This window comes from Centroberyx affinis, unplaced genomic scaffold (assembly GCF_046629955.1).
Source record: "Centroberyx affinis isolate AG114_WGS23_722 - 3 ecotype Tasmania unplaced genomic scaffold, CSIRO-AGI_Caff_v1 ptg000432l_1, whole genome shotgun sequence".
In the NCBI taxonomy this organism is placed as follows: Eukaryota; Metazoa; Chordata; class Actinopteri; order Beryciformes; family Berycidae; genus Centroberyx; species Centroberyx affinis.
In genome coordinates, this window is record NW_027279096.1 from 5,001 (window position 1) to 16,688 (window position 11,688).

The following is an 11,688-nucleotide window of genomic DNA, read 5'->3' on the forward strand; positions in this document are numbered from 1 at the left end:
ATGAACGCCTCGAGACCCTCGACAGAACAGAGTAAGTGTGTTTGTGTTTAAAGCTTTGTACATTTTAATTTAAAATATTGCCTGTAAAATGTGTTGGTGTACATGTTCTAATGTGTATCTGCATTTTAATGTTCATTTAGTCTTTGATTGCACACATTCAACTGTGTGCATCTCTAAGAAGGCCAGTTGACATAGACTTGGGTGTGTGTGTGTGTGTGTGTGTGTGTGTGTGTGTATCAGCCCTCTGCAGGTGCGTGTAGTGAACGATCAGCTTATGTACCTGGAGAGAGCCTTCGTCGACCCCCTGGGCTTACCTGGCAGACCCTTCTACAGGTCAGTATCTCTCCCTCTCTCTCTCTCTCTCTCTCTCACACACACACACACACACACACACACACACATAGAGGACACACATAGAATCCTATTTTCCTGTACCTGGCTATCCAGACTATAGAAGAATTCTTATATTTAGTGTGAGGAACAGACAGAGCACAGTAGATATCAATACAATTATTTAATTCACTCCTTGTACATCCCCTGCAACTTCTTTCATTTCATCTGGCTGTTCACATTGTTCATATTTTTCACTGTCTATGTCCATTCCCTGCCACTAATTTTCAGTTTTGAACATAGTTTAAAGCTCTGTTTCATCAGCTGACCTACTTTTCACCACCCATACAAAACACCAAGCATCTACATACAAAGCCTCAAACAGCAGAACACTCACTTAGATAGAGATTCTCCAGAGCACCACCAGTGCTAAAAAGCATGAAAACTGTCTCAATAGTTACATGCTTGCCAGCTGTGAGCATCTTGGAAATAATCTCGCAAGTGTTAAGTGTTTTTCTTTGACAGTGTTATCTTCTACTTAATGAGATGACAAAGGATTTGGAGTAGAAAGATGTTACAAGTCATCTGTTTACAGATGACATCATGACAACTTTGACATTAATAGGTTTGGCGTAGTGAACAGGCAAACATATTGATCATTTCATTAATTATATTGCTGTTGAAATGTAATCATTATTATAAATAGGTTTAATAAAAAGCAGGTGGATATGTGAAAAAGTGCTTGAGTGGTTGTGTGGCTCAGTCTTCATTATAAATAAAGTATTAATAACTGTGCGTATTAGATGAGAAGAAGGTTATAAAAGTTTAAGTAGTTTGTGATTGTTTTTGTTCAACATTGTGCTGCATAGGCCATTTTATTTGCAATTGTGGCTATTTTCTCAAAGTTTTACTTGGGGTTACTTGGAGTTTTCTAAATCTTTCATGATAAAGTAGCATGATAAAGTTATAAATAAAAAATATTTTTACTTTCAAGATGTTTTCTGCTGCCAGGGGATGCAAGGGGAAATGAAAAAGGGGGAATTACCATCAGGGTTGCTAGAAAAACAACCTGCCTGAGTAGTTTAGTCTGACTAAAACAGCATCGTCTTTAAAAATCAGGCTTCCTAAAACACACTTTCATAGAGGTGCTTTTGTGAAATGTTTTATCAGTTTTCCTTGATCTCCCATTTTACTTTGCTTTGTAAAGCACTTTGCAGCTGTGTTTTCAAAAGTGTCACACAAATTAATATTAATCTGTAATAGCTACATTCCCTAGCTGTTGCATAATATCCTCCCTCCGTCTCCTTTCTCTCTCTCTTTCTTCCAGACATGTGATTTTCGCTCCCAGCAGTCATAACAAATACGCCGGGGAGTCTTTCCCTGGGATCTATGATTCACTGTTTGACATTGAGAATTCATCTAACCCAGAGGAGGCCTGGGAGGAGGTTAAGCGTCAAATCAGCATTGCAGCATTCACCGTCCACGCTGCCGCCATGACCCTTACACCGCCTGCCTGACACACACACACACACACAAACCACAGATTCAAGCCATCAAGCAAGTGATAATTGCTTGCACACACTGACCTGATTCAACACTCATTTGATACACAGAGACTCAACCTGTCACTGGACAATTATTTATAACACCAGGATGTGGAGGGAGGGAGAAGACCCTCCCTTGTCTGTAACACACACACACACACACACACACACAGTGATGGACAATCCCTATTTTCTGATCCAATCCTGTTTCCAGGTTCCCAGGCATCCAGAGTTCACCTGTACACAGAAACCCTGAGTGTTATCCTCAAATTACAATTTCTTTTGGAGAAAATCGACACTGCATTATTATGAAGGTACAATGAAGTAATAACCTGGCAAATATCTGAACTGCAATTATGTGATCAACACAAACTTGCAAGAGGCGGAGGGGTTGAAGCTGGAAAACAAGACTGTCTGCTAAACATGAACTAGCGCAATGTACATTGAACCTGAAATCCTGGGAAGAAAAAAAGCCCTGATGTGTTATGGTTGTAATGGTCAGAAGAAAAAACATGACAAGACATGGCAAAAACTTTACTGGATGTATTTACATCCATGATGATATTTTTAATAAATTACTTTATTTCCTTGAAGGCACACCAGAAAATACAACAACATTTGAATAAGATAGCTGCACACCATAAAACGTCACATGCAACCTGCAGTTAATTCAAATGCACATCTATAAAACAGTTGCATATTTTTGGTTATGAAAAGGCAAGACAGTTGAATTTGTTTCATCTATCCATTTTGATCTTGAAAATGTTTGAGTGAGTTGTTGAAGTCATGACAAAGTACATGGGTAACACTGAAGCAATGAAGACGGGCACTTTGACCAACAGTTACGTTTTTTCCTTTCACTTTTCGTTCCTTGTTCACTGTTATCCAAATCGATTTTGTCCCATCTGCTATACTCTGAACCTCTACTGAAAGCATTATGGCTCACCAGCATTGTATAAAATATTTCCAATGTATCATGGCCTTTGAGATGGAAAAATCTTTGGGTAAGGCAACAAAAATAAGAGGATATAAGGCATTTAAAGGTAAATTATTATAAATGTAGGACATTTAAGAGAAAATAAATGGTGAAATCAGGTGAAGGTCAGACTTGCACAGCAAAACAAATGACAGTACAGATATACAGATACTAATGCAGTCAGGCTCTCAGGATGGAAAAACTACCAAAGGCAATGACAGAACATAAAGAAGTCAAAAATCTAATTGTGTGTGAGTGAATGTGTATAACCTCTAAAGAGGAAACAGTTAAGATATCGCCTGAAAAGCTTTTAATGCTTCAAAGCAACAGTTGGGTGCCCAGAGTGAGTGTTGTTACAGTCAGCAGGATCTTGGACGATCTCCCCTGGGTGCATTTGACTCTCACAAGAAAAATTAAATGTTACTGAATTTCCTTATTTGGCGGTCAGGGTCTCAATGTGATTGGAAATATACAGTACATAGTCCAGACACTAGACATCTTTAACAAACATATGAGCAATGTAAATGGACAAGGAGGAGTGGGGGACAGGTAATGCAGGCTAAGATTTAAAATACTATCTATATAGCCAACAGCGACTCATATTTGAGTGTGGGAGCACAGCAACTGACTCTTATGACATCTTATGATCAGATCTAAAAAAAAAATACACTGAAATGTCAAGTGTGCCCAGGTTCTTTGATACTTTCTCCATGAGGCTGTTATTACACAGGCCTAATTATTGCCAGGCAACATGGCCAAAAGCAATGCCTCAATGCTCTTACACTGATAATATAAAACCTTCTTGCTGCACAGGAAAATGTTAATACACCTGTTGCCCTGTGTTCAGCAAGTCTCTGAGAAACAAGTCAAATATCACTGAATTCTGCTAACTTTGGTCTAAGTCTTTACTAACTGTTGAGAAAAGCATTTGCCGTCACAGTATTAGTCAGTTCATTTCCCCAATGCTGGTAGCATTGCCAGAACTGAAGTAAAACTATGGTGCCCAATATTACAGCCTACATCGGGGTCATGAGTTGTCATCAGCGAGTCTTTTAATGCAACTCAAGTCCATCCTTGAGCTCTTCTTTTGACTCTGTCCTCCTACAAAGGACACAAGATCACCACATCATCAGGAATGGCCTAATATAGGCTCTGATGTTAAAACTTTATCTACACATTGTGGCTATCAAATCAACTTTCAGCTCATAGCAGCTCCAAATAACAGTCAGATGAAGGGACTGGGGCTGGATAGGCTGGACAGAAGGTGCCAGAGGAGACAATGGGCTCTATTTTCATGAATCAACAGCACATGGCGCAGGCACACGGGGCGTGGCGACTTATGTTTGGTAATTTTGTGGCCAGCGGCGCAGTTGGAGACGTGGTGGGATTAGGAAGAAAACATGAATAAGGTCTATCATTCTATGTCTATGTGCTTGACACACCTACCAAATCGACGTTGACACCCATTACGCGAGTTTGCTGTGCTAGCACCATAGTAACGACCCGTTAGGATCATGGATATTGTAATGTTTGGTGCTGTTTGAAACATGTAAGCGACAGAAAAACTTGAGTATCATTTTCTGATCTCAGAGAATCAGGGGGCTCTCTGTTGTGTAATATGGCGGCTATCAGTAAAATTAAAATCCCTCTGAGTCTGGCAGCTGGAGAATCTGAGTCAAAAGCGCTTCTGGAACCAAACATCTCAACTCTGTAGGCCAACATATCATCCACAAAAAGGGTTGCTAAGCTTCTGCATAGGATATGTCCATGTGTGCATCGCTTGGTAAAGCCATGAAAATAACATGGCTGCGTCTTGCGTCTTGTGCATTTAACCTGGTCTGAGCAGGTGGGCAACGCAATTACAAATCCTGATAATCCTTGACACCAAAATCGCACTGTGCTGCTTGTCACCAACACCCTCCTACTGCGCCTCTTATCCCACTTCAGCGCAGTCATGTTCACTGCAAGTCACCAAGATACCAAACGGGCGAGGGTTAAGGGCTAAGCCCCGCCATCCGCCATCATGAAAATAGAGCCCAATATTTTAATGGGTAGTAAGAACTGGGGGTACAACTCATACACAGTGCAAGTGTATTATGTCTTGCCCACAAGACAGCGTGAGATGTACTACAGGGATCTGACTGAACATGAGTGTACCCCCAGTTCTGATCCGCTTCAGTGACACTGGAGGGGAATTACGGAGACAGTTCTGCACAGCACAGATAAGAGGGGCTGAGTAGGGACACAAGCGGTAAGAAAGGGGTGAGGCAGCTATGTCTGTTCGGCTTCTCCTTGTCCTTCTCCCTGTGGCAGGGAGGGCAGGTCGAGGCGGGCCCAAGTGACTGGCTCCGCCTTCCTCATAGAGACCTCCATCTTGGCAGCCATCAGGTTCACCACACTGCTGTTCACCTCCACTGCCTGACAGGGGAGAGAAACCAGCATTAGGCTGTGTGTCCAACAAACACCTCTACTTAAAGATAACTGTGCTGAGGAAGCAATAATCAGGCCTCCTGTTGTTATGAGGCTGTTGAAGACACATGTGAAGTGCTTTCTTTTTGCAGAAGAATATACAGTTTGTGACCCAGGAGTTTTGGTTTAGGTTTTAACTATTTTATTATTTTTATTTATAAAATTAATGTTGCCCTACTATACTTAGTAACTAAACTAAGATTAACTAAGCTTGATCGGTTTAATCTCAATACATTTAAACCAACTCCTTGCACTGAAATCAGCAAATATTTGCGAAAACATGCATTACAGGTTAAGTGTGATGGCTTAGGTATTGGCCTTATATACATCAGCTCACTCCTGCAGGATCAAACATTTGACACATTTTCAGATAAAATGACTGGTATCAATCGACACTGCTTTTCTCATCTACAGTCTGGAAGAGGAATTAAATATCTTTTCTTCTGGCTATGCTAATACTACAAGACTTTCAGGAGTTTTGTTTTTCCTTACTCATCTGTCACAGCAGAGGTTTAGATGATGTCGCCTGAATCCTATTGAACGCCCTTAACTCGTCTTTGTCACAATGGAGCTCAGACATTCAGCAGAAATCGCCTAAAACTGCAATCTGAATGGTTTCCCTTTAACACATATTTTGTTTGTTTTATGTTCACTGCTTTGGTTTTACTTTGACTGTAAAGTAAGATCTTCACTTACCCCCCATAAGCTGATCTTCTGTTCAAACTCGTTATCTCCCTCAAACACCACATGGACTTTAACCTGGAACAGTCAGGGACAAGGTTAGGTGAATATGTGAATGTGTAATTGAGAGGGAGAGAGAAAGAGTGTGAATGAGTGCATATAATAATGAGTGTGCATGTGCTGTCATGTAGCTTTGTGTGTGTGTGTGTGTGTGTGTGTGCCTCTTGTGTTTTTACCGTGGTGCTGTTGGCTTCCACATAGCTGAGCTCTGTTAAGGAGTTCTTGGCGTAGATGGAAATGATGACCTGACTGCCTGTCTGGTGCCAGTCAAACCGACACGGCATCACCTTCATCCCCTAGAGACAGACAGAGAGAGAGAGAGAGAGAGAGAGAGAGAGAGAGAGAGAGAGAGAGAGAGAGAGAGAGAGCATGATGGAGGCAGAAACGGAGAGGCAGAGGGGGATAGAGTGAGTGAAGACACATTATGAGAGACAAAATGAGACACAGAGGCAGAGAAGAGGGGAAGCAGATCGAAAGCAGAAAAGAAGGATACAGAATATTGAGCATTCTTAACACCAGTTCAGTCAAATTAGATCTTTAATTAAATGACCTTTTAAATAAGTAGACATAAGACTCTTTCTCTCTGACATGGGGCTGCAAATGACAACTTCCTCACCGCTAATGCTAGCATGTTTAGAGCAAAGCTGATTAATAGCCACTTTTCGTCAACAGTGGGCCTTGCCAGGGTCAAATGAAAATATTTATGACATAGAATCATAAGCAGCATTTGTTCACTTAAAACCATGGCCTCCGGTCGGAAAAACATCTGTTGGCTACAACATGCAAAAATACATAACAAAAATGTTTTTTTTATAAGACACAGAAGTGAAGGAAATTAGTACTACCAATGAAATGTACATTACTGTTGTGTGGGAAATAACACAGGAACAATTACAATGTAATAAGAAAAGATAATGACGTTACAAAAATTCAAAGAAAAGTGAGGACACAGCATGGTCACACAGTCATTACCATGCACACAACACACAAGAAGTGAGATAGGAGTGAACCTGGTCATATCTCTTGCAGGCGAAATGTTGCAGTCTCACACTGTGTGTGTGTGTGTGTGTGTGTGTGTGTGTGTTATACCCTGGCTGACTGTGACAATATTGTCTCCCCCCTTTCCTAGCCCTTTGGTCTATGTCGGGGTGCTTCCTGTCTGACCTGGTTGTGTTTCCTCCAGAGATGCCTTCCTGTAGTGCAGCCCTGCTGGGACAGAAAGGAGTTGAAGTCAGATGTCTTCTTCCTGCAGCAGCTCCAGTACTTCATACTGCAGACAGACAGAAAAAGCACACATACACATTTATTAAAGGCAAATCAGCACAAATATTTCATAAACTACACTTAGTACAACTAAATACTAATGCCTAATTGATAAACACTCTTAATATCTTAATAGCTCATCACACACACAAAGGTTTCCAATGCAAACAAGGTCATAAATATGGTGTGTGCATGTGCATATGCATGTGTTTGTGTGTGTGTCCTCACCCCTCATGGAAAACAGGAACCCCAGGGTGGTGTTTGCAGACTTCCCCATCACTCTCTGGTCCAGAGTACGACTGCAGATGCCAGAGAGTCACAGAGGGTCAGTCACACATCAGACAAACCGACCAGAGCATTGCCTTTCTTCCGCCAGCCGTAAGAAACATTAAAATATGACCACCAACAAAGACAGAAAGAAATAATCTAAAATAAGAACTGGTAGGTATTGTGATATATGACCCCCTCCCCCTTTGTCTGTATTGTCAGTATTTATAAAAAACCTTTGAGTATTTAAAGATTCATCTAGTATCGGCACCATAACCACAGCGCCATCTATTGCACGTTCAGGTTCAGGTTCAGGTCTTTACTGTCCCACAGGGGGAAATTCATTTTGCAGCAAGGCACAATAAAAATGATAACACAATGTCACATAGTACAGTACAAATACAAAGAAATACAAAGATAAATACTGATTGAAATACTGACTGACTTACCTTAGAGCACCCTCCATTCTTACATGAAGTACCAAACTTCACTCCATCACCTTCTTCCTCTGTGAAGAAACAGAACCACAGTTTACACTTAAATCCTCTATAACATAATCATGTTACCAACAAATGTATTCAAATTTCAAAGCTGATGTGTGCACCTGTGTTGTCAGTGTGTCTACTGTCATTTAGCTGTAGTTTTTCCAAAGCCAGTGTCAATGATGACGCCACCTTCTGCTGCAGTCTGACCAGGGGCTCGTCCCCACTACAACACACATAAAAACATACAGTTTCCCATAATAAGAAACAAGGGAGGAGGAGAGAGCAGGAGAGTGAGAGAGACACCAACAGCGATTAGAGAAGAAAGAGAGAGCGCCGACCTTGGTCTGTGGATCTGCTCCAGTGGTTTGGGAGCTTGAATAATGTAAGGGTCTCCTCGAGGTTTCAGCTCCTCCCCAAACTCCTTCCTCTCCCCTGAGCTCTTCACCTCGGGACGCACCGCCTCAGCTGGCTTCTCACTGTTGTGGGGACCCCTGCTGCAGCCCTTCAACACACGCACGTTTCAGATGTCAGATAATCTATTTCAGATAAAGCTACATTATGCATGTTTTCATCTTGAGGCAGGACATGCATTGCTAGTCCCGCCCTCCTCCTCCACAGTTGATATTTAGTTTAAAGCTGCACTAGGCAAGATTTTTACATAACAATACACCTGTCTCCTTGGTTTAAATCACAAAGTGGGGCTGCAATAGAGAACAGCATCCTATCTGCACTAACTGAGATGCTGTAGCCTTATTTGCCCAAATTAATTCAAGGAAAAGGAGCAGAGAAACAACCCCTTGCTAAATGGGAACATATCAACAGCCTGATATTCAACCATTTTGCTGTGCTTTGTCAATATGAAACAATGGGCATGGTTAACAAGCGATTCACAGGACCTTGATCCAGACAAATGGTAGTACCAGTCAGTCTATACTCACTTTAATACTCAGGAAGTCTGAGAAGTCGGTTGTGCGTCTCTTGCAGCAGGACCAGCCCTGTAGCGGGAGACAAACAAAATATTCAGAACAAGAAAACAATATTCTGGTCACTATGTTTGTTTGTCTGCTGTACACTAGGTCTTAAATCGTACGGTAACCATATGACTATAACCTGCGAGTGACTAAAAAACTCATTTTGGCTTCATGCATTGATGTCAGATGCTGCTCCCTGGACTGGCAAGACCAGATGTTGACATCTGGATGCCTTCCACTGTGGGCAAAATGCTGACATCACACCAGGGAGACTCCATCTTTACGCACCTTGTCCAAACCAGGCAGTTAAGGATAGCACTTTTTTACTGCTGATTCCAAGTACTGAGCTGATCAATTACTTTTACTCAACAATACAGACTTAGACCATGAGCTTGAGGACAATAAAAAAGATGAAGATTATCCCTTTTTCTCCATTGCAGAGATGTAACCTTCTAAGGGTGAACATGGCTAGAAAGCAAGTTGTTTTCTTTTGATTAGTAACATGTAACTGGTATCAGAGCCTGTGCTTCCTAACAACTCACCTGCCTACAGATAATACAGATAATATTAGCCATTTATTTCAAAGGGCTGACCCACCTTGAGAGCATCGTGAAACACGGGCACCCCAGGGTGGAAGGTGCAGGCATCTGTGTGTGAAGAAAGAAACACGACAGAGCTCACTGCTTAATTCACAACAACAATACACCTCTTGTTAATGATCAGCATTACAGACCAGTATAAAATTTACCTGCACTGCAATGACAGGCTTCATATGGCCTGCCAATTTGCATTGCACCTGCAATTTGTTATCTGCCTTTGGAGTAAAAAGGTGTGTGTTCATCACAGTGTGTTCACAGCCAAATTGTTGAACATGTGTGTTTCTAAATAGTGTTAAATGACTCTAATCACAAATAGATAACATGAGCCAGCAAATTTTCAAAACCATTAATCCATTGGGGTCCCAAACTGGGGTCCAGGGACCACCAGGGGTCCTTGAGGGGGATCCAGGGGGGGCCGGCAAAATTATAAACAGTGTAATTTCACTTACTAGCGGTCAGCATAATGAGGAAATACGTACAGATGACTATATTGATGATAGGCTTGACTCTCCACTGTAATCTCCACATCTGCTGTACAGTAGATGCTAATAATCTATACCAAGTCATTTCTAACAACAAAAATCTTCTCAGATGGGGTTTCTTGGGACAAACTCTTATCAAACAGGGGTCCGTTGTTTAACGCCTATCTATCTGGGGGTGCCTGACACGAAAAAGTTTGGGAACCCCTTTACTAACACCAACAACAAGCAGGTGACAGCAGAGACCCTCTGAATATCAGCTCATGGTAGCTATACCGACACCTATCGCCAACGTTAAACTTGCCATTTTAACGAGCAAACCCAAAATACTAACTTTCAAATTCCAGTTACTATCAAATATAACGGCAGAATAAATATGTGAGATGTGTTTTGAGGAATGTAACGGTAGTCACCGTCGGGGTTGTTGTCCAGGTCAAACCGTTGTCCGCAGCCCTTGTTGTAGCACAACAAAGACATGCTGCTGTCCTGTCCACTGACCACTTCAGAAAATCATCAAATATATGCCTAATCTCTTAATACATTTAATTTGTATTTAAAGTATACCTAAGATTAGACTCATTTCATATTAAGTAACTGGTTAGCTGTTGTACGGCTTTGGCCATGTGGGACTTGCGGCTGCTGCAGCGGCTCACTTTCCACCCGGAAATGTCCGGACAGGCATTCGGGAACATTCGCGAACCCACAGACACGCACGCACGCACGTACGCGCGCTCGCACACACACACACACACACACACACACACACACACACACACACACACACACACACACACACGGCATGGCATGGTGTCAGTGTATTGGATTTACTCAATGCTTGCTACAGTTCAAAACACGTGGTTCATTACAGATACACGTGCAGCATAGCGTACAGCATAGAGTAGCCTACACTCATTGATAGACTACAAAAATTGAAACACACTAATCATCTTCATTGTCAGAAAAAATATTTGTACCTCCTTTGACTGCAACAGAAGTTATAGTCATAAGCAACAAGCATTTATTATCTCAACTTGTAGATTCATCTATGCTACAGTTAATGTCATCAGAGATGGTTATGTCAAGACAGAGGGGGACTTGGACTTGGACTGAAGGTGTGTTTGTTTCTTTCCAGGGTCCTCCAAGGAATCATGGGCGGTGGCAGGGCCACATTCAGCAATCCATGCATGACACTGCAGTTTAGGAAACTGTTGCCATTTATATTTGTGTCACCCTCACTGCATAGGTATAGCACTCTGCACTGCATATTATTCTAATAATGTCTGATCAATGTGAAAAAAAACATGCAAATTGACTAAGAGTACATGACATGGACATGCAATCGTGAATCCAACATCTCGATATTCAGTGGTGATTGTGGGCAAACTCTGTCAAAGAGGTGGGTATAGGTGGTATACTGTGATGCCAAGGCAAAGGCAGTTGGTTTGATTACTGGGTGTACTCACCAAAAGCAAATACCAAGTTATGCAGAACATTGTTGTGAAGTATGCCACTCTTCAACACAACATCTGCATTTTATGACAGTATATGGCTTTGCATGTTTTTG

At 41.7% G+C, this 11,688-nt stretch overlaps 2 protein-coding genes across 3 annotated transcripts in view; one reads left to right on the forward strand and one right to left on the reverse strand.

Annotated features, from left to right (window-relative positions):
• Positions 1 to 1,847, forward strand: part of naalad2 (N-acetylated alpha-linked acidic dipeptidase 2) — a gene marked incomplete at its 5' end in the record, with an annotated part of 6,425 nt that extends 4,578 nt beyond the window's left edge. The window contains 3 exons of the mRNA XM_071516833.1: positions 1 to 31; positions 241 to 333; positions 1,658 to 1,847. The exon at positions 1 to 31 is cut by the window's left edge and continues 51 nt beyond it. Coding sequence (XP_071372934.1) covers positions 1 to 31; positions 241 to 333; positions 1,658 to 1,847 — 314 coding nt within the window. The remainder of the gene's footprint in view (positions 32 to 240; positions 334 to 1,657) is intronic.
• Positions 1,848 to 4,973: 3,126 nt separating this feature from the next.
• LOC139642103 (cysteine and histidine-rich domain-containing protein 1-like) lies at positions 4,974 to 10,674 on the reverse strand. 2 transcript variants are annotated; one of them, XM_071516822.1, is made up of 11 exons: positions 10,538 to 10,674; positions 9,644 to 9,693; positions 9,014 to 9,070; positions 8,414 to 8,577; positions 8,195 to 8,298; positions 8,040 to 8,098; positions 7,552 to 7,622; positions 7,225 to 7,330; positions 6,237 to 6,356; positions 6,012 to 6,078; positions 4,974 to 5,264 (listed from the first exon to the last, which is right to left on the reverse strand). In XM_071516822.1, exons 1-11 carry the CDS (start codon positions 10,599 to 10,601, stop codon positions 5,122 to 5,124), a joined length of 1,005 nt encoding a protein of 334 aa, XP_071372923.1. In that variant the 5' UTR covers positions 10,602 to 10,674; the 3' UTR covers positions 4,974 to 5,121. The 2 variants fall into 2 exon arrangements, with proteins under 2 accessions (XP_071372923.1, XP_071372924.1); XM_071516823.1 differs by lacking the exon at positions 9,014 to 9,070.
• Between the last annotated feature and the right edge of the window lie 1,014 nt (positions 10,675 to 11,688).

Bases quoted from the DNA above. Each gene is read 5' to 3' on its own strand.
- LOC139642103 (XM_071516822.1), bottom strand. From the start codon at position 10,601: ATGTCTTTGTTGTGCTACAACAAGGGCTGCGGACAACGGTTTGACCTG. The intron at 8,299-8,413 runs GTCGGCGCTCTC...TGTGTGTTGTAG, and splicing joins GAGCAGATCCACAGACCAAG to TGGGGACGAGCCCCTGGTCA. The intron at 5,265-6,011 runs GTGAAGATCTTA...CCTGTCAGGCAG, and splicing joins GATCAGCTTATGGGGGGTAA to TGGAGGTGAACAGCAGTGTG.